At 43.0% G+C, this 21,847-nt stretch overlaps 3 protein-coding genes across 3 annotated transcripts; all 3 read left to right on the plus strand.

Moving 5' to 3' along the window:
• The first annotated feature begins 11,712 nt into the window (after positions 1-11,712).
• LOC123107970 (blue copper protein 1a-like) lies at positions 11,713-12,354 on the plus strand. The gene is made up of 2 exons (XM_044529846.1): positions 11,713-11,890; positions 12,029-12,354. Exons 1-2 carry the CDS (start codon positions 11,713-11,715, stop codon positions 12,352-12,354), a joined length of 504 nt encoding a protein of 167 aa, XP_044385781.1.
• Positions 12,355-15,205: 2,851 nt separating this feature from the next.
• Positions 15,206-15,784, plus strand: LOC123107971 (mavicyanin-like). The gene is made up of 2 exons (XM_044529847.1): positions 15,206-15,377; positions 15,483-15,784. Exons 1-2 carry the CDS (start codon positions 15,206-15,208, stop codon positions 15,782-15,784), a joined length of 474 nt encoding a protein of 157 aa, XP_044385782.1.
• Positions 15,785-19,859: 4,075 nt separating this feature from the next.
• Positions 19,860-21,411, plus strand: LOC123107972 (peroxidase 2). Its single transcript, XM_044529848.1, has 2 exons — positions 19,860-20,179; positions 20,524-21,411. The coding sequence occupies exons 1-2, from the start codon at positions 19,961-19,963 to the stop codon at positions 21,298-21,300; spliced, it is 996 nt and encodes a 331-aa protein (XP_044385783.1). The 5' UTR covers positions 19,860-19,960; the 3' UTR covers positions 21,301-21,411.
• Positions 21,412-21,847: the final 436 nt, after the last annotated feature.

Consider the following 21,847-nt stretch of genomic DNA (forward strand, 5'->3'; position numbering starts at 1 on the left):
TAGGTGAATCTATTGACCTTGACGTAGGGCTTTCCCCTCCACCCGATGGTGATTGACTTACTGAAGACCGGCCCTAAGCCATTAATGAATTGAGCCTGGTGAACCATTGATATAGCACTCTGCGGGGCGAAGGCTATGCTTATCACGATAGTTTACAAAAGCTCTTTCCTGACCTGGAATAGACGAATCCTAACAAGATTCTAGACATACGCGGGATGAAACAACATCTACTCGAATTTCAGTCACAAAGCCATCAAGGAGGCACTCAAGAGAGGTTGTTGTCTACCTAATGCCATCCCTTCGATCAGATTGTAATGGCAGTAGCCCCGGTTTCACGGGTTTCGATACCCCAGCAATGTGCAAGAACATCCTCGAAAACGTCTGATGTGACTTCACCTGAAAGTGCATCTGGAACTGCTCCCAGTGCTGATTTAGATGCTGTAGGAACGAACAAAGATTGTGGTGCTGAAACAAACGGACAACAGGATCTGTCTTCTATTGGCGTTTGATAGCTCATTGCTACCTCACCGGAGGGATGGGGAGATAGACTCTGACCCAGATCTCGCTATAGCCGCCAACGGATCAATTCATTAAGGGCACACCCAGGCAGGGAAGAATTCTCAATTAGTTCATTGAGTTTAGGAAAGGATGCCAGTTTGGAACAGTTGGTGGAGCATGGTGAAACGCGCTCATTTGGAGTGGCTGAAACAAAAACGTACTCGAGAGCTACTCGTCTTCCTAAAAGCTCTAGCAATGCAAGACCTGTCCTAATGCAATAAATACCGGTGCTCTCGAACTCAATCAGCACAGGTACAGGGCCAGGTGCTTCTCCAGCTCTTGGTACCGTCTCTTGTGCCCCACCTGTATAGCTAGGGTTAAGTAACCCATTCAGGAGAAGATAAGAGAAACACCATCTGGTAAGGTTGGATCTATAAAGCAATGTTGGTTGACAGAGCTATCTTGACATTATAGGTGGGGTCTTTGGATAGCAGGTATGCTGTGTCAGAGAGCATTGGTGAGATTATCCATCTTATAACCCCCGTTAGACCGACAGATGATAGATTCCCCTCCAAGCCATTGAAACCTCGCTTTTCTTATCTAAATACAAGCGTTAGAATATGTTTTTTGATTGAATAGGTTCTATCTGCTTCCCTTCATTATCCGTGTGCTTGTGAATTTATTAGAATCCATTTCAGTAGGACAATAGGGCTCTCGCCTAGCTGATTCTAAAGTGGAAGCAATTCAGGTATCAGCAGATACGGGTACTAATTCACATTTCTGTCGCTACCCCGTGGTATTGGAGCTTGTAGTGATAAGGATTTTTTAATAGATAGTTTGTTTTATCCTTGAAGTAAGAGCACTGAGAATAGCTTAGCTTTCTAGCCGAAAGAAAGCATAGAGAACCATCAAACAAATACTGGATGGAGAATGCACTCTTCGTTGCCCAAAGGAAGACGGAGGGAAATGGCCCTTTCTCAGGATGGATTTATTGATTCAACTCATCTAGATGATGATCTGTACCTAGTAACCTATAAAAACAAAGTGAGTGATGATTTGTTTCAGGAAATGGAGGAGACAACAAAGCAGCCAGCTAATACAGCAGTTCAGCTCTCAGCTGCTATTGCTGCCTATGCCAGGATAGTGTTATACCCTTTTATTAAAAGGGATGATTGCTATTATACGGACACGGACTCTATTGTTGTTCAGAACGAACTTCCAGAAGAAATGGTATCACCTAGCGAAATAGGAAAGTTTAAGAAGGAGCACTATGTAAAAGAGGGAATCTTTTTGGCTCCCAAGTCATACTGCATACATGCATTACATGAAGATAAGGAAGAAATAATCATGAAGCATAAAGGACCGGTTAGAAAGGTAATCACTAAAGATTCTTACATAAACCAGCTAGCAGACCCAACATTAAAACAACAATTTTCATGTTCAGCTGACTTTCATCGTGATTTTTAAAATTTATGTGTAGAGAAAAAAATCAATACGTACGTAGTTGGGATAGGAAATAGTACGAAGCGAGAATTAGTATACAATGAGGATGGAACGTGGATAGGAACTAAACCTCCTCATATAGGAGAGGATTCTATTGATAGTATCCATCCTACTGCCCATAAAGTCATAACCGGCATATTAGGCAAAATGAATAATCTAACGAAAAAATGCAATCTAAAAGATCATAAATCTGATGATGATAAGAAGATCAAAGATTATAAGAAGAGAGAATCTCATCAGACAAAGAAGAAGAAAGCAGATAAGAAGAAGCCAGTGAATAAGAAGAAGAAGCGGTAAGAGCAGTTAGGATGGATAGCGGGCGAAGGACGAGAGAAAAATGCTGATGTCAGTGAAACAGGTCATAATACTCCCTATGTCTTGACTACAGGGAGAGTGAGAAAAGACCATCTTCCGGTTACTGTGCCTGTGGTGCTTTCTGTAGGGATGACTTATGGCATGCGGGAATGTCAAGTAAGTACGGCTTTCGATAGCTAATACGAGTTTGGATGACCAGCAACGTCAAGAGGGGTCAAGCAAAACTAGCTCTATAAGCTCTTTAAAACGAGCTAGAACCGCATCAATCGAATTCAAGGTAATAAATCCCACTGATAAGAAATACATAGGCCTTACGCCCACTTACCACTTCAATGACGGACTTCTCCGATACCGATACCAAACCTAGCTTGAGAGAGATCACAGGCATGTGGTGAACCATACCGAGTGAATGAGTACTGAAATGAACCATATCGAGTTGTGGTCTTACTCTACAACTCAAGTTCGATGAGCTCTTAGCGGAGTTGTGTGCCTACTATCTACTAAGTTGTGTGCTAGGGATGGAAAGAAAGCAAGAAGCATGCCAGGCAGTTTCCACTTTCTTACCGGGCGAAGGCAGTGAATGGTTAGCTATTCGAATGGTTTACTTTACTTCGATACTGGCATTCTTCTTTAATGAATTCTATTTCACAGGTGGAATGAGGAGAGCAAGAGGTGAGATCCGATTGCACGACAAAGTAGATCTGCACGTGGCGAAAAACAAAAAATCTCATAGATAGACAGAGATTCCAGGAAGGATTCAGCAGTTGAGTGATCTGGTTATCCTGGGGAATCCGGAATGGTACCCGCATTCTAGGTCTAGGACTTCGAGTTCCCTTTAGAAGCAGTTTTCCTCTTCTTCAATCTCGAATCCCGAAGGGGAGGCTCTAGTTGCCAAGTAAGAAAAGATCTCGGTAGTTCAATTCATGCATGTGAAAGCTTATCTGCCAGATACATATGATACTTGCCACTACTTGACCGAAACTGGGACTTGAGGAGGAATGAAATTCTAAGGGAAATCAATCAACTAATTGAAATAGTGATATCGGTATCGGAACTCTGGAGAAGGGCCCGGCCTAAGCGCCCTCTTGAGACTTAGACTCGAAAGAGGGAAAGATTAGTGGGTCAATAACCAAGTTCCCCGATTGGATTCCAGTATCTGATCAAGCCGAAGTAAGCAAGTTCCGGATTCGAGTTTCCTTTTCTGACTGGAATTCAAGTAGGATTCCACATCCACTCGGTATTCTAGCTGTACCAAGTCTTTTTCTTCACTCTTTAGAGGGAAAGTATGCTTTGGATTTGCTCAGTGATACAGGTATGCTTGCCAACCCTGCTGCATTGTCTTGATCTCTCCATGGGATTCGGAACTTGGATCTGGGAAAGGAGGCTTAAGAAGAATATGACTCCATATTAGTAGTAGTATGTTGCACTAGACTCATATGATTAGGAAGTGATAGAAGTTATCGAAAGCAAAAAGGATAGGGGCAAGAAAAGGGTTTGAAAGTTCATTCTCACCCCTACAAACTTTCTTTTCTTCTTGGCGTACAGAATTCTCTGCCTTTAGTCACCCTTAGCGCGAACCATCTTCTTTTCGAAGGACGGAGTCGAGACTCCTATCTATTCGTAACACTTGCACGATGAACTATTCGTCCCACTATCTCCCTTTCCATGAGACCTACTATACCCCTTTTCTACCTATACCTGGCTAGACTCATGTACCTCGATTTACGTACATTCACCTAATTTACTAACGTTATTGCCTGCAATCGAGCAAATACCAATAAGACATTGATCTCTAAGGAGCTGTTACGAAGTGTCGCAGTCGCTGCTAACGGTAGGATTTTCTATCACGTTTTTTTCATTAACGTGCTTGCACCCACTAGTTTACTGCTTGCTTTAGCTTAGCTTTCCCGAAACCATCAACTCTAGCTTTTTGAGCAGGTTTTTACCAATCTGGTATCCACTGCTGATCCATATTCTAAGATACCCGCTTTCTTTACGACAGTATCCTGTATGCTGACAAGATCCATGAAGTAAAAAGGAGGGATATGGACTCCATCCTATAAACTCAATATATAGAGGCTACTCCGGAAACAGGAAGAAACCACACTCAGCATACAACACCGACTCGTCTTAGACAGGCTTTTCTAAATACTCAATTATACTATTATGTACTTGACTTGCTAGGAATTGGATGAAACTATTAATGCATCCCATTATCTATTTCTTCATTCAGCTATGAGAGCTAGAAATTGATAGAATTTATCCATTCTACTTCCTCCACTTCTTTAAAAGCTTCTCCAATCACACTTATTACAATCTCACACACTTCTTCTTCTTCCTGACCTTGCGCGCAGCGCTGAAAATCCAGTATAGATTTCGTGATATATCAGGTATAGTGGTTTGAACCAGCTCATGCTTCAGTCCAAGTGTTTGCCGTACGCCTTCCTTAAAGGGCTTAGTTTAATCAGTAGTGGTCCTATCACGGGTGTCACATTCATTTTGACCTATCCGAGAGACCCTATTTGATTAAGAGATCCATGCGATGCCAGAATCCGTCAGTAAAGCACCGTATGGAGAAATAGATACCCAGCTGAGGAGTAGATGAGGGGCAGTGAAATCCATCTAAAGAATGTCGTGGAAATTCTACTTGTTGAATATCAAAAATATAGGATATCGAAAGTTGATGCGAGCGCTAGCTCATCTTAGAAGTGAGGTGAAAGATTTCTTTGATTTCGCGATCGATCCTATTTTGCTGTTCGTTCTGTAAATGACCTTGAGTTGTTTTTCACATTCTTTCTACAGGTAATTGCAGATATTGAGAAAGATGGTGTACATGAAATGGTGATTGCACTTTGACTCAAAAGCACTATTCGATAAGACGCAGTAGAACTGTGCACCCGTTTTTGTTTGAGTTTGAGGCGACCTATACTAAACTATAATAGCAAGGAGAGACAGCAGCTGATACCAGATCATACTACAATACAGCTAGTGCATGCTAAAACCCTCCTTGTGTACTAGGCTTATGAATAAACTAAACTGTTGAGACGTCTCTAGTGTAGGTGACAGGGAAGCCATGCTCGTTAGAAGAGAAAACAGATGGTTTGAGCAAGCATGGGTTCAAGCTCTAGTGGATGGGTTTGATAGCTGAACGCAAGGATAATTCATCTACGTAGCTAGTTGGTTATGGTGGCGGAGAAGCCCCTCTTTAGCTAGATTGGGCTCCTTTACTACTTTATTTAACCCGGGGTTATGCCTAAAACCGGTATCTTATTATGCGTGTTCAACTAGTTCCATTTCTGATTCTCCTTCTTCGCTGGGGTCTACATACGAAAGAATGGAACACTCGACAGCTTCGATACTCAAATAACCAGCTCATTATGCTTAGGTTGGGTTAGGAAAACGAAGCTTTCCAAGGGACTAGTTCTTTCACGCACCTGTTTCTCCGTCCGTTCTCTTCACATAAGAAGCCAGCCGCCTACTCCTACTATTGGGTCGGTTGGTCGGTCAAGTGAACCCCGCCTAGTAGGTGGGTATGCCGATAAGATTCCTTTGTTCGATGTACGTCCATATGAAGCGAGCGCTTCAAAACGAGGCTATTACGCTGAAACTAGGGCTCCCTCTGGACGGGTAGAGCGAGAGGGATAGCAAGCACTTGAAAAGGGAAGGAAGGGTCTTAGAACTACTGAAACAGTAGTAGAACTCTTCCAAAATCCAAATAGGAGAGTGAAAAACAAAAGGAAGACCATTGGGTTGCGGAAGACTCCCTCAATCACTCTGCTGGGCGATGCTTCTTACTCTACCTTTCAATTCCTTTGCCTTTCTTCTTCTGATCGATCCAATGGTTCGGACTAGGACGCGTAAACCCCGAAGGGAGATTGACCCTACCTAAGTATTTTCTTAGATAGAAGTGGTTGGTCAAGTGTGAGTCACGCCAGGGTGGGTAGAGCCACTTTTAATAGCAACGCCCAGATCAATGGAAAATGGAAGTTTCTAGAATTGTTGCTCTGTTCTGTTCAAGAAGTCTTTCTCCAGGGTTCGGTTCAGAAGGCGGGATGGAAGAGAGAGAATGGGCTCATCATGCGACAAGGTCGATCGATCACTCAAACTGTTCGGTATCTCTAGAATTGAGTGAGCTGTGTTGCGAAGGAAAATGATGAAATTGCTTACTTTTCACAGGCGTGAATTCTATCTTCGATTAGATAGTTTCCATGCTTTTGATAAAAAGATGGGTTGGTATCTGAATGAAAGTCGGTAAGCAATCAATCTAGTGCTGTCCTCGGCAGACCAGGAAATGTAATAAACTTTGGAGCCTCATCATTGGAAAGATTGACAACTTAACGGTCTGAAAAACTATTCAAAGAGTGACTTTTATGAAGGAAATATGCCCTAGAGGCAATAATAAAGTTATTATTTATTTCCTTATTTCATGATAAATGTTTATTATTCATGCTAGAATTGTATTAACCGGAAACATAATACATGTGTGAATACATAAACAAACAGAGTGTCACTAGTATGCCTCTACTTGACTAGCTCGTTAATCAAAGATGGTTATGTTTCCTAACCATAGACAAAGAGTTGTTATTTGATTAACGAGGTCACATCATTAGTTGAATGATATGATTGACATGACCCATTCCATTAGCTTAGCACCCGATCGTTTAGTATGTTGCTATTGCTTTCTTCATGACTTATACATGTTCCTATGACTATGAGATTATGCAACTCCCGTTTGCCGGGGGAACACTTTGGGTGCTACCAAACGTCACAACATAACTGGGTGATTATAAAGGAGCATTACAGGTGTCTCCAAAGGTAGATGTTGGGTTGGCGTATTTCGAGATTAGGATTTGTCACTCCGATTGTCGGAGAGGTATCTCTGGGCCCTCTCGGTAATGCACATCACATAAGCCTTGCAAGCATTGCAACTAATGAGTTAGTTGCGAGATGATGTATTACTAAATGAGTAAAGAGACTTGCCGGTAACGAGATTGAACTAGGTATTGGATACCGACGATCGAATCTCGGGCAAGTAACATACCGATGACAAAGGGAACAACGTATGTTGTTATGCGGTCTGACCGATAAAGATCTTCGTAGAATATGTAGGAGCCAATATGGGCATCCAGGTCCCGCTATTGGTTATTGACCGGAGACGTGTCTCGGTCATGTCTACATTGTTCTCGAACCGTAGGGTCCGCACGCTTAAGGTTTCGATGACAGTTATATTATGAGTTTATGAGTTTTGATGTACCGAAGGAGTTCGGAGTCCGAGATGAGATCGGGGACATGATGAGGAGTCTCAAAATGGTCGAGACGTAAAAATCGATATATTGAACGACTATATTCGGACATCAGAAAGGTTCCGAGTGATCCGAGTATTTTTCGGAGTACCGGAGAGTTACGGGAATTCGCCGTGGAGTATATGAGCCTTATTGGGCTTTAGGGGAAAGAGATAGGAGAGGTTGGGCGCCCCCCCAAGGCCTAGTCCGTATTGGACTAGGGGGAAGGGCTGCGCCCCTCCTTCCTTCTCTCCTCTTTTCCCTTGCCTTGACTCCTACTCCTAATACATGGAAGGACTCCTAGTTGGACTAGGAAAGGGGGAATCCTACTCCCGGTGGGAGTAGGACTCCCCTAGGGTGCGCCATAGAGAGGGTCGGCCCTCCCCTCCTCCACTCCTTTATATACGGGGGCAGGGGGCACCCCATAGACACACAAGTTGATCTTCGTGATCGTTCCTTAGCCGTGTGCGGTGCCCCCCTCCACCATATTCCACCTCGATTATATTGTAGCAGTGCTTAGGCGAAGCCCTGCGACAGTAGAACATCAAGATCGTCACCACGCCGTCGTGCTAACGGAACTCCTCCCCGACGCTTTGCTGGATCGGAGCCCGGGGATCGTCATCGAGTTGTACGTGTGCTAAGAACTCGGAGGTGCCGGAGTAACGGTGCTTGGATCGGTCGGATCGGGAAGACGTATGACTACTTCCTCTACGTTGTGTCAACGCTTCCGCAGTCGGTCTGCGTGGGTACGTAGACAACACTCTCCCCTCTCGTTGCTGTGCATCACCATGATCTTGCGTGTGCGTAGGAAATTTTTTGAAATTACTACGTTTCCCAACATTTTAAGCCCCACTGGTTCGCTTTATTTTCAACGGACATTTCCTCCCTCGTCAGCAGCTTCATTACCTGCTAAGTCTGGAAGGGTAGTAAAATCACTCACAACAATCAATCTTTTCTTATGATACTGACACGATGCAAACGGTGACACCCCCGGATAATGTGTCTGTGCATTTGTGTCTTCCTATTTGACCCGAAACCGATGGATCTAGCCATGAGCAGGTTGAAGAGAGCTCTAACAGGCCTTGGAGGACCGAACCCAAGTATGTGGCAAAATACGGGGATGACTTGTGGCTAGGGGTGAAAGGCCAACCAAGATCGGATATAGCTGGTTTTCCGCGAAATCTATTTCAGTAGAGCGTATGATGTCGATGGCCCGAGGTAGAGCACTCAATGGGCTAGGGTGGCCCCCATTTCGCTTTACCAACCCCAGGGAAACTCTGAATACAGGCCGCCATCCTTAGTACAGACAGACTGATTGGGTGCTAAGATCCAAAGTCGAGAGGGAAACAGCCTAGATCGTACGCTAAGGTCCCTAAGCAATCACTTAGTGGAAAAGAAAGTGATCAAGCGATGACAACCAGGAGGTGGGCTTGGAAGCAGCCATCATTTGAAGAAAGCGTAATAGCTCACTGGTCTAGCTCCATGGCACCGAAAATGTCTCAGGGCTCAAGTGATTCACCGAAGCGACGAGACCTTGAAAGCAACTTTTTCAAGTGTCACTAAGTGGACAGGGCTATTCTGTTACTAGTAACAGAATATTATTTTGTTACCCCTGGCCACTATAAGGGCGTGATATGTAGTTTCCACTAAACCCACCAACCCTGTCGATGCCCCACCTCCACCTCATCTCTCTCGCTCCCATCGGCGCCCAACTCCCACCTTCTCCCCCGTCTCCGGCCGCCGCCCCATCGCCACCTTCTTCCCCTGTCTCAGGCCACCCCGGTTCGGGCGTAGTAAGCACCTCAGTACGAGTTAAAAACGGTGGTCCGTTCGGAATAAAAGAAATGGCAGGAATTCAAATTGTAAAGTTCAAGCAAAAAAAGAAACCCCATGAAAATCCTGCTTAGTAAGTACCTCAGTACAAGTCGTCAAATGAGAGAAGTTTAGAACAACGTTGTCAAAAAAATGTTGAGTTAAAAAAAGAAACAAAATAAACTCATTTTCTTTTTGAATAAAATATCATTCAGTTCGATGATACAAACCATACAAGTACAGGGGCGACGGTACAATAAACCGTTGAAAACTTACGAGAAAAATATTACCAAAAAAACAGAGCAAAGTCTAGTTAGTGAAAACACACTTAGTACAAACCCATGCAAGCATCAGTACAAGTACCCTTTTTCGGAACATTCAAAATTACTCTACAAAAAATAGCTCAGTACAAACATACATGTATATCAGTACGACTACTCTGTTTTTCACACGAGAAAACAGCAGAATCCATCATGTCGTATTCAAAATTACTCTTAAACGGTTGCGAAGTAGAGAAAACGTTCAACATGTCTAAGTTTCGCATTTTCGATAGCTATCCAACGATATATTATTTGCCATATTTCGACAAACTTTTTAAAAAATCGCGTTCAAAATCAAATTTGACCGTATTCGAATTTGTTTTTAAACCGTAAGGAATTAGAAAAACATTTCTATACGAAAAAGTTGCGCATTTTACATAGCTTTCCAATGCCGTATCATTTGCGTCAATCTGACAAACCGTTTGCAAAAAATCGCGAAAATACGTTTCGCCTAGAATTTCATCGTTTTTCAAATTACTTTTAAATTATATAGAATTAGAAAAAAACAATACATATATTGAAGATGCGGATTTTCACCAGCTTTCCAACGCCATCTTATTTGCTCAATTCCGACAAACCGTTTGAAAATTGAGTCCAAAATATGATTCACGTTTTCGGTTTTGAAAAAAATTAGTTTTTTAAAACTGCTCTTAAACCATAATGATTTTGTAAAAACGTTCAATATACTTGAAATATGGTTGTCAAGAGCTTTCCAACGATATATTACACGCCACGTTCCGACAAAAAAATTACAAAAAGTTTTTGAACTAAAGAAGACGATCTGTTAAACACAACTGAAAGCATCAGTTCAACCGCTTCGAAAACATAAGTACAACCACCTGAAACCGTCAGTTCAAAAAGGGTAACAGAATAATATTTTGTTACGCGTAACAGAATAGCCCAAATATATATATAAGAGTACAATGACCAATTTGAATTATAAGACAAGGCAAGACCAAATCCTAGTCTATTCTATACTTCCTAATAATTATATACTCAACAAAATTAATCAAAAAGTTGCTTATATTCTCAACAACTAATATGGACGGCCAAATCATGCTTTTAATCGACACCCATAATCGAAGGCTAAATCGAATGTGCGAAGTTTAAATCCAGCCTACATCGATCGCTAAATCAGGTAGATAGGATGTACTGCTATTGAGAAAGTGTTGGCGGAGGAGAGATGAAGCGGTGATGAAGCTGGTGGTCGATACCATCGTTCAGATCTTGAATCCTGCTCCCTCCGTTCCGAATTACTTGTTTTGGATTTGTCTAGATGCGAATATATGTAGATTCATTTTAGTGTTAGATACCTTCGTATCTAGATAAATCTAAGACAAGTAATTTGGAACGGAGGGAGTACGATGCTTGTTGCCCCACTATAAAATAGTGGAAAGAGAGGGGAGAGTGAGCGGTGAGAAAGGAGCGAGGGGATTTATTGCACCGCTTCGTAAAACAACGCGCCATGTGACGCACGTTCCGGTGCGATGATGTTCTTCTGCCACGCTGTGAATCATCCCTAACGTCGACGACGAACCTGGCCGGCCCACTACACTAAAAACATGTGCCAAAGCAAGGCCACGTCCCACCCAACACCCATGAAACAGGTCGAGGAGGACGACATTTTATTTTACACGACCAAATAATTAGCATCTGGGTCATACTGTTCCTCTGTTCCGATGAAACCAAGGCAATGCTACATTTGGCACCACACAGACGCATTCAACTCGTCACACCATTGCCGCCATCGGCCAGCTGCCAGCTGATAGGTCCAGTCAGAGACAAGAAGCGCTCCAGTGCCAACGGTGATTACTATACGTATACGTACCACGTACGTGTACTCATCACTGAGCTCTGTCTCTCCCTCCCTATATATACATGCAAAGCTAGAGTTAGAAGCAAAACACACGAGCTGCGTCCATCCCATCACAGGATCCTTCCCCTTTAGCAACAAGTTTTGCTGCGTACTCAGTCAGTGATCGATGGCGTCCAAGCAGATGCTCGTCGCCGTGGTCGCCGCGGCCGCCCTCGCAGTGGCCTTCCTCCCGGGGCTCGCCGTCGCCACGGAGCACATGGTCGGCGACGACAAGGGCTGGACCCTTAACTTCAACTACACGGCCTGGGCAGAGACCAACCAGTTCGTCGTCGGCGACACGCTAGGTAAGCAATCACACAACCATTAATCCGACCACGCGCCGCGGATCCATCTCGCCATGCTTCACAACACAGCGCGCTCTCTGTCTTGGTTCCTCGGAAACTAAACTGCTCGCCGCGCGTTCTTGTGTTAATATATTGCAGTGTTCAAGTACAACAGCGCCGTCCACAATCTGGTGGAGGTGGGCGGGCCGGACTTCTTCTCGTGCAACGAGCCGGCCAACGCCGCCGTCTTGACCTCCGGCGAGGACCGGGTCACGCTCGACAATGCCGGACGCAAGTGGTTCTTCTGCGGCGTCGGGCAGCACTGTGAGAACGGCATGAAGCTCAAGATCACCATCCTCGAGACCGCCCCGCCGACTCCCCAGCCAGCCCCGCCCCCGACCAACCCTGCTGGCAAGCTGCAGGCGCGCTTCGGTGAGGCAGCGGCCACGGTCGCTGCGCTCGCCATGGCCGTACTCGTGCTCTAGGCTACAACCCCAACGATCTTCTATATATGTGAGCGACCGAGAGCGTCGCGTCCGTGGTTTTTAGTGTATTTGTGTATGTGGTCGTGCTGCTTGTTATGTATCAGCATTTTCGTTGTTGTTCTCTAATTTGAGCCCTTCTATTTTTCTTTGGCCAAAGATTAATTTCATTTGTTTAGTAAAGTTATCGGTGTTGAACAAGATAGATGATGTCAAACATATTAAATTTTTCTAGTTTGAATTACTTTAACCCGAGTGTCGAAGTCAAAAAAGTAAATGACCGCTGCGTTCCTCACAGATAAGATCTTCGAAACTAGTTCACCTGAGGACATATTCCGACAAATATTTTCGAAACACAACTTCATGTCACCAAAAGAAAGTTTCGAACTTAAATTTTTTGCTCTTTTTCTAGACTGGACTGATAAGTTAAGAACTGTTTAGATTAAAAGCAAGTTTTTCCTATATAGTTGATTGCATCTCATTAAAATAGCCACCAAAAGATGCCTTCACAATTTCTGTGGAATATAAAAGCTTGTGTTACGAAAATAAAGTTTTGATATAAACATGCTTTTCCACCACAAGCCAACAAACCTATCATTTGTTACGAATTGTTGTGGGTAAAATTCAAGTTTCTTCTATATATATGTTTGCATATCATTAAATTACTTTCATGGAATTTTTAGTGCATATACAAATGTCTAAAAGTAATTTAGTATGATGAAATTCAAGTTCATATTACAGATTTGCTTTTTCATCACACTAATTTTATTTTCAAAAGTATTAATCCAAGCTTTGATAATTGTACAAAAATATCTTTAACAACGTGTAAAAGATTATCTACTTAAAAATCTTTCTTTCCATACACACATTTGTCAAAAATGATCAACCTATCAGTTTGCGACAGAAAAAACTGATTTACAGTGTAAAACTTGCTTTTTGTCATAGTAAGTTGCTTTCGAAAATATTCGTAGGAACGTGTTAATGTCTAGTGACGAGGAACTCCAGTGTAGCTAGGTGAATTATAGTTTGGACACGCCACTAACAAATAATATGATTTCTAATTTCCATTCCATTATAGGTTTTGCATGATGTTCACATCGTCCATTTTGAAAGGTATATATATGTATGTCCCCAGCAAAAGAAACGGTATATGTATGTATAGTTGAGCTTGGTAGTATCACGCTGGTTGTTTGTATTGTCTCTGCAAGTGAGAAAGTGTCCTTCTCAACTCGAGCTCATACACCCTCTGTTCCACAACGTAGTGCGTATTTAGTTTTGCAAAAGTCAAACATGTCTATGTTTGACCAAGATTATAAAATAAACCACCAACATATAAAATAGTAAATAAATCAAATATAAAAGTACACTTCATGATGAATCTAGTGATACTAAATTTGAATTTTGGATGTCAACATTTTCTTCAATAAACATGGTCATACATAGACATGCTTGACTCCCTAAAAAACTAATATGCACTGCATTATGGAATGAAGGGAGTATTAGCTGGAGTGAATAGTAAAATCTATTTTTAAAAAAATAAATGGAAAATTTTCTGAAAGTTTTTGTTCTAAAACTTTGACAAATGTTTCCAATGCTTGCAAAGTTTCGTCATGAAATGGCATTCGTGGAAGTCGTGGAAAAAAAAATTGATGCTCCAAAAGAGTTAATTTTGGAATGTTGATTTTGTTTTGTTTTTTGCCACGACTTCCACGAATGCCATTCTATGATGAAACTTTGCAAGCATTTATAACATTTATCAATTTTCCCATAAAAGTTTCTGAGTATTTTAAATTTTTCTGTTCATCTGAGCTCATATGAGCTCGATCTCAGTTAATTTGCGTCCACTTTTTTGCCTTACTTGGAATGTTGCGAGACACCGAAAAGCTTTTCCAATAATAGCGTGTGCGCCCTGGTAGAGGTGGAGTGCACGAGCGCAACCAAGTGGCGTCCTTTGTCGTCACAAATCTTGCGTATCTTTTCATTGATTTGTTACAATGGCTGATCTTTTTGTGCATTCTCTAGCAACTAATGATTGGAGATCACAAAATTAGAGGACCATCACAATTAAACTAGAAAATAAGTGAATTTAAGGAAGCATCTTGTATGATTGGACGAATGTCTTATCTTTGTTATTAAGAGATCAACTCTTAGCCATAATGGCATTTTAAAAAAAACCGATCAACTCTTAGCTAAGAGAAGGCATGCCCTTTTTGTTTTTCTTTCTTTCATCTCAGCAATTATTCTATGTGGCATCGCTAAGATAAGCTTAGCATAATTTGCAGGAAGACTAAATCTAGCCTCTTGCCTCCACCTCTTTGATTTCAACCTCATCTTAGCTGTAGTGAGGTAACGTGGAGCGTATCAAGCTCTCCAAAGAGAAACAAAATCGACCAGTAGTTGTAGCTAGGCTTTTCTGAAGAGAGCCAGTGTAAACATAGAGGTACATATTTGTTCTTTCCGAAAATTTCATTCATCAATTGAATACAAGAGAGCAAAATTAGTATTTGAAATCTTGTTTTTACTACCCGTTGTTTCTTGCTCCTGTCCTGATGGGTCTGGCGAAAGTGTCAAACTTCTGCTCTCAGATGACATTTGGACGAAGGGCTGCAAAGGAAGATGCGGACCGTGTCAACCATGCATCACAATCCTTCCATTGGTAACTCCGACGAGGAGCTACTAGTTCCACCCTGTGTCTTGACTATTTCTCCCATGCACGTACAAGATCATTGTCACTCCTATATAACCATGTATGTGTGCTTTAATTTGTTCTCATCGGTCATCACACCATAGTACAGCCTGAGAGCAGTAAGTAAATAGGAAGAAGTAGTTTGAGTTTCGGGGCTCGACGATCTCCATGGCTTCCAAGCAGATGCTTGTCGTGGCGGTGGCATTCGCCATGGTCTTCCTCCCCTTGCTCGCCGCCTCAGCCACTGTCCACCCCGTGGGCGACAGCAGTGGGTGGACGCTCGGGTTCGACTACACCACCTGGTCCAAGAGCAAGCAGTTCACGGTCGGCGACGCGCTAGGTAATCATGCGTCCATTAGCCATTACCATGTGCCCTTCGTTCTCGCTGCACAAACGAGATTGAACTGCTTTACTGATTCACGGAGATGCGCGCGCGTGCTTGCAGTGTTCAAGTACAACAAGGCCCTCCATAACGTGGTGGAGGTGAGCGGGCCGGATTTCAAGGCGTGCAAGAACACCAAGGGCGGCGCCGCCTGGAGGTCCGGTGCCGACCAGGTCCACCTCGGCGACGCGGGGAGGAGGTGGTTCATCTGCACCGTGGGCAACCACTGCCAGATGGGCTTGAAGCTCAACGTCACCATCCTCGCCGCGGACGCGCTTTCGCCTGCGCCTGCACCAGCTCCGTGGTCGACGGTGCCATCGTCGTCTACTCCTCACAAGTCCAGGCGGCCCTTTGTTTCCAAGTGATGATGACCTGCCGCTGCCGGCCAGCGCCGTGTATCAACTACGTTGTTCGTGTCTGTTCTTTACTAGTCACATCGTGCACGTACGGTGTGATCAATCACACTGCTGGATTCATGTAATGTTCCCCGTATCATGACGATTTATTAGTTGCTCGACTCGTCCTATATAAATTAAATTGCCCATTAATATTGTTGTTGATCCGGGGCGGAAAATCTACCGTGCTCGGGACCTCCCGTGCCTGTATCTATAGTTCATTCTGGCTTCGAGATTCTCACCAAAAATGCTAGGAGACATTACTCTAGAAAATTCCTGTGCACTGAAATTTCGAGCGCACTGGTATGTACTCCATAACCCATTCCCGACCTGCAACTGGAGTCCCCTGCCGGTGAGCTGGGCGAAGCTGAATGTGGATGGCTCTTTCAATCCAGAAGATGGGATAGCAGGTACGGGAATGGTGCCGTGGGACCAAAATGGCGACATCATTTTTTTGGCTTGCAGATCCTTGTGGCTGTGCCCGGATGCCCTTCATGCAGAGCGTGCAGGATGCATGAAATGGCTGGCTCTAGCACACCAATGGATGGAACTTCCAGTCGTCTTGGAATGCGATAGTCTCCAAGCGGTCTCGTCGATCAATGCTAGGAGCAAGGATCGATCACAATATGCCATGGTCATTTCGAAGGTGAAGAGATTGATGGGTGAGCGGGAGTGTAGGGTTACACACATTTCCAGAGAGCAAAATAATACTCCCACCATTCCACAATGTAGTGCCTATAGATTTTTATGAAAGTCAAACTTTGCCAACTTTGACCAAGTGTATAGAGAAAACTGTCCACATCTACAATACCAAACATGTACATTCTGAAAATATAACTCACGAAGTATCCAATGATGTGCATTTGGTATTCTAGATGTACCTACTTTTCTCTATAAATATGATCAAAGTTTGTAATGTTTGACTTTTGCAAAAATCTATAGGCACTACATTATGGAACGGAGGGAGTATTAGTCATGTTTCAGCTAACTTTGGGTGATCAGAAGACCAAATTATGGTCTGGCTCTGCTCGGGTCCGCTTAACATCCCTAGTCTGTGGAGGGATGAAGCTCCACGCTCTTGAGTAATACACTCGTTTTTACCCGGCAAAAAAAGAAGATACACTTAGAAATGGTGTCAGATGTATTAGCTTTATGCCAGCGAGTCAGAGCATGAGATATTGGGTGCATGCGCACATGGTTATCTCTCTTCATCCATAGAAAATCAAGTACTACTTTATGTTCTTCTGAGATGTTCATTCATAGGTATCTTATGAAACAAAATTTATTTTTAAATCTGTTTACATATTTCAATTTCTGATGTCGAGATCTTTAAGACGGGATCAAATTGGAATATGTTATAATCCATTTTTAAAATTAGTGAAACATATTTCACTTATTTATTAAAAACAGATTTCACTCGTTTCTTAAAAACTCAGGAGTGTAGAATATATTCAAAACATTGATTTCGCTCATTTCAAAACTCCGATTTCACTCATTTCAAAACACTTTCAATCATTTCAGAAGACTTGTTTCACTCAGTTCTCAAATAAACAATTTCAGTCATCTTCAAAAAGAACAATTTCACTCCTTTTATTGACATATTTCACTCATTTGAATCTACAGATTTAAATAAATTCTGAATCATTGATTTCACTTAATACGAAACACTCATTTCACTCAACTAAAAAAATCACTTATTTTGATTTCACATCATTCAAAACAATGTTTTCACTCAAACTGTTTTGCTACAGTAACCTGATCTGCTACAATGCTTTTTTAGAACATCTTTGAACACAGTATAGACGCATGTGCTCATAATACGCGTATACACTCATCCCTATAAACACACGCACGCATTCATTACCCCCATGAGCATCTTCAAGAGAATAAATGCGAGCATCAGGACTTGAACCCTTGTGGGCTGGAGATATCACTGTCCACCTAACCATCCAACTACAAGTTTGTCTTATAAAACCCGGACCGCCACAGTACAACTACAGGATGGAAAAACTCGACATTACACGAAATGAGTCGCTACAGGCACCTTAGGGCATCTCCAACAGTTGTAAGTTAGGTGTTGGTAAATTTGCCACTTAGGACATAGTGATGATGTGGCATGTATTAAATGTGAAGAGAGAGCAAAGTTATATGTAGATTAACCAACAACCTTTACACAAGCTCCAAGGTAAAATAGAGAGCAATCACATTTATTTTCTCACCATCTATTGGGTAGCTTACATACAATCCATTGGAGTAGTTGTATGATAGCTTGTTGGTTGATGACATGAACATTTTACCAACAAGACTAACATACAACATGTTGAAGATGCCCTTACGTATGTGCGATTTGGCCGGCCCAGGTGGAACGCCCTGTGTGCGTTTGCAGGTGACCCGATATACTCGTTCAAAAGCCTGAAAGGTTCCTACATGGGTCGGCCACTAGTGTGGCCCAATAATTTTCGTAATTTTACTTATTTATATTTTTTCATAGAATGTGTTTAATAGATTTATTTATTGTAAAAATCATATTATATCATGAAAATCATATAACAAAAAGTGAAAATGTTCATGGACGACATAAATATTATGTTCGTATATTGAATGTAAAAACTCATTTAATATTTGGGAAATTTTCCCTACATTAAAATAACATGCATTCACAAATAAGTTCCTGGTTTTATCAAATCATGAATGATTATGTATGTGCTCATGTGCATTGATAAAATGTTCCAGTATTTTCTAACAAAATAAAATTGAACTATAAAAAATATAGTAACAAGGTAAAATCGAAAGAAGATAAAAATTAAAATAAAATGTAAATGAAAAACAAAGGTGCAAAAAGTAAACAGATACAAATTGTGTTGTAGATCCACTCATACATTAATTTGATTTTGCTAGCACAATTCTGCACTATAATCTATGTCACGGCAGCAATGTGCACAACAGGTCAACTCCTCCATGCAAACCAAGAGCGCACTTGCAAAATCAATGAAGGATCATGAACTAAATTAGGTTTTAGATCCCCTCATCCATTAATTTGGTCTTGTTAGCGCAAATCTGCACAATGATTTATATCACCGCAACAACGTACGTACACCGCAGGTCAACTCCTCCATGGAACCCAAGAGTGCACTTATGAAATCAATTAAGGATCATGGACAAAATTATGTTTTAGATCCACTTGTGCACTAATTGGTTCTTGTTAGCACAATTCCGCTCTATAACCAAAAAAAAGAAAGAATTGCACACTCAACTCCTGCATGCAAGCTAGCAGGGCATGTTACAAAATCAATTATAGATCGTGAACAAAATCATGTTTAGTGCGCTTCATGTTCATCTGGCATACGAACGTTCGTGGAGACCAACGAACAAAAGCCAGCTTAATTTGCGGCGGTGGTGGAGACCACCAACCAACGTTGGGGTTGAGGTTGAATCGAGTCGATCCCAAACGAATAAAGGATAGTGATACATACTCTGCTAACCACCATTTAAGTCAAGTTGACGTTCGTGTCAACGAACAGACGCCTTGATTATCGGGAGAGAATGCCCACGGCAAGTGCCTGTTTTATGTCGAGTTCATTGCCTTCGTGTCTCCGGTTCATTGTCTTCGTGCTAGTCGGTGGGTGATTAGCATTTGCATGGCAAAGAGAGGGAGAGATTTTAATCATTGAGAAGACGCATTGTGTTATCCCTAACTGCCGGTGAGAGTGTTAACAAGGTCATCAACGGAGCTGGATTAATCTCCTGCCAACATAGTTCAAGCCCAAGAGTCAAAATATGCTGTCCCCGTCCCACGCCAAAAAAAGAGTGTCAACATGCTGTAACGAACTAATCATCCATATTTTTCTGTATGCTTGCGATTCCTAATCTTCCATGGAATAATATGATATCATGTGGCATTGTCAACGCGTCCATATAATTCAACTACCAGTGTGGTACGGTAACCAACCTCCTAATCATTCAGACGAATTCTTTGTATGCGCTGAACACACTAGCTAACAAGGTCATGCATGTACGTGTTCGTCCTCATAGTCTTCGTGATCTATAAATACTCATCGAAACCACACTATTGTCACCATCAAGCACTCCCTCTGCAAGTCTCTTTCATTAGACACACGCAAACAGAAGTACGTGAACAACAAGGAGATGGCGACCGCATCCAACAAGGTTGCGGTGCTCATGGCGCTCATGGCCGCTGCGTTGAGCTCTGTGTCTATGGCCGCCGGGCTGCAGCACGGCTTCTACTACTCGTCGTGCCCGAAAGCCGAGGACACGGTGCGGAGCGCCGTGCAAGGCATGATCCGCAGTGACCCCACCATGGGCGCTGCCTTTGTTCGCCTCTTCTTCCACGATTGCTTTGTCAGGGTACGTACCTCAATGAAAACACATGCATGCCACGCTACATTTTGGAACACTTGGGGTTCCATTGCAAATCTATATGAATTTCACATGTGACATTTCTATTCTATATAAACATACAGTACTACTACTCCTATATCCTTTATTGAATTTCTTGAATAGTAGCACATCAAACTATTTAGAAAGCATGCATTGAACTTTCTAATTTTAACTACGTAATAACATTCAAGAATAGGTTAAAACTGTCAAGATGGACATATCATAGTACTATATATTACCATGAACTTTTACTGACATATACATAGATACGTACAAATCTGGAAAAGTGTATTTATAAGGACCTTTTGCAGGGTTGCGATGCCTCCATTCTGCTAGACCAGACCACCAACAACACGCAGACTGAGAAAACAACAATCCCTCTGCGCGGCTACGATGCAATGAACAAGATCAAGGCCGACGTGGAGGCCGTCTGCCCGGAAGTCGTCTCCTGTGCCGACATCCTGGCCTTTGCCGCACGCGACTCCGTCGCCGCATTAGGCGGCTTCACCTTCCACATGCCATCCGGCCGCCTCGACGGCTTCCAGTCAGTCGCAGCTGAGGTCTTCCAAGGCATTCCATCCCCGGCGTTTCATCTCCAAGAACTCCTTGACAACTTCGCCGCCAAAGGCCTCAACGCCGAGGACTTGGTGGTGCTCTCCGGCGCGCACTCCTTCGGCCTCACACACTGTAACTTTGTCACCCCACGGTTGTACCCCACCGTCGACCCCACTATGAACGCCACCTTCGCTGCGGCGCTCAAGAAGGTGTGCCCGCCACCAAGGAACGGCGGGGGATTCATCTCCGTGAGCAACAACCGCGTGACAGACCCGAACAAGCTGAGCAACCAGTTCTACCATAACGTGGCCTCTGGGCAGGTGTTATTCACGTCGGACCAGACGTTGATGGACCAGACACCGACAACCGGGAACAAGACGGCGGCCATGGTAGCCGACAACGCTGCTAACCCCATCGCGTGGATGGCCAGGTTCGCGGGGGCTATGGTGAAGATGGGAAGCATCGAGGTGCTTACCGGGACCGACCCGGGCGAAGTCAGGAAGTTCTGCTTCGCCACCAACAACGCGAGCTAGAATCGTTGGAGCTGCATGCATGATGATTAAACATAATTAAGTGCGCACTTGGGCAGCTACGACTGGAGGACTTAGTTGGTCTAATCCTTGTTATTTTGGTTTCATTATAGTTACATGTGTACTTCATTTTCGAACCAGAAATTAGCTATGTACGAGTTGCTTTTGTTAACAACATTCCGATTTCACAAAATTACTTTGGCTTCCTGAAGACACCTCTACTTTTCTTATCATTTTACTTATTTTACCCCATATATACTAACAGGTTGGGCCATCATCGGTCCTACATGGCGAGTGAGTCGGACGCCAGCTAGAATCGACATGATAAATGGGGGCTAAACAATTCAGATGGTATATTTGATGGCAAGCAACATGCAAATTCAGGGGAATTGCGGAGAGCTAAACAATTGAAGGAGTACAGACGCACTAATGGTCTTTGCTTCAGTCTGGGTAAAAAAATTGCACCTGGTCATGTATGTGCTAAGCAAGGACAAGACACAGTGCAAACACATGTAATTGCAGTGCAAACGAGGAGAGTGGCATTTTTCCT

The sequence above is a fragment of the Triticum aestivum genome, chromosome 5A, assembly GCF_018294505.1.
Source record: "Triticum aestivum cultivar Chinese Spring chromosome 5A, IWGSC CS RefSeq v2.1, whole genome shotgun sequence".
In the NCBI taxonomy this organism is placed as follows: Eukaryota; Viridiplantae; Streptophyta; class Magnoliopsida; order Poales; family Poaceae; genus Triticum; species Triticum aestivum.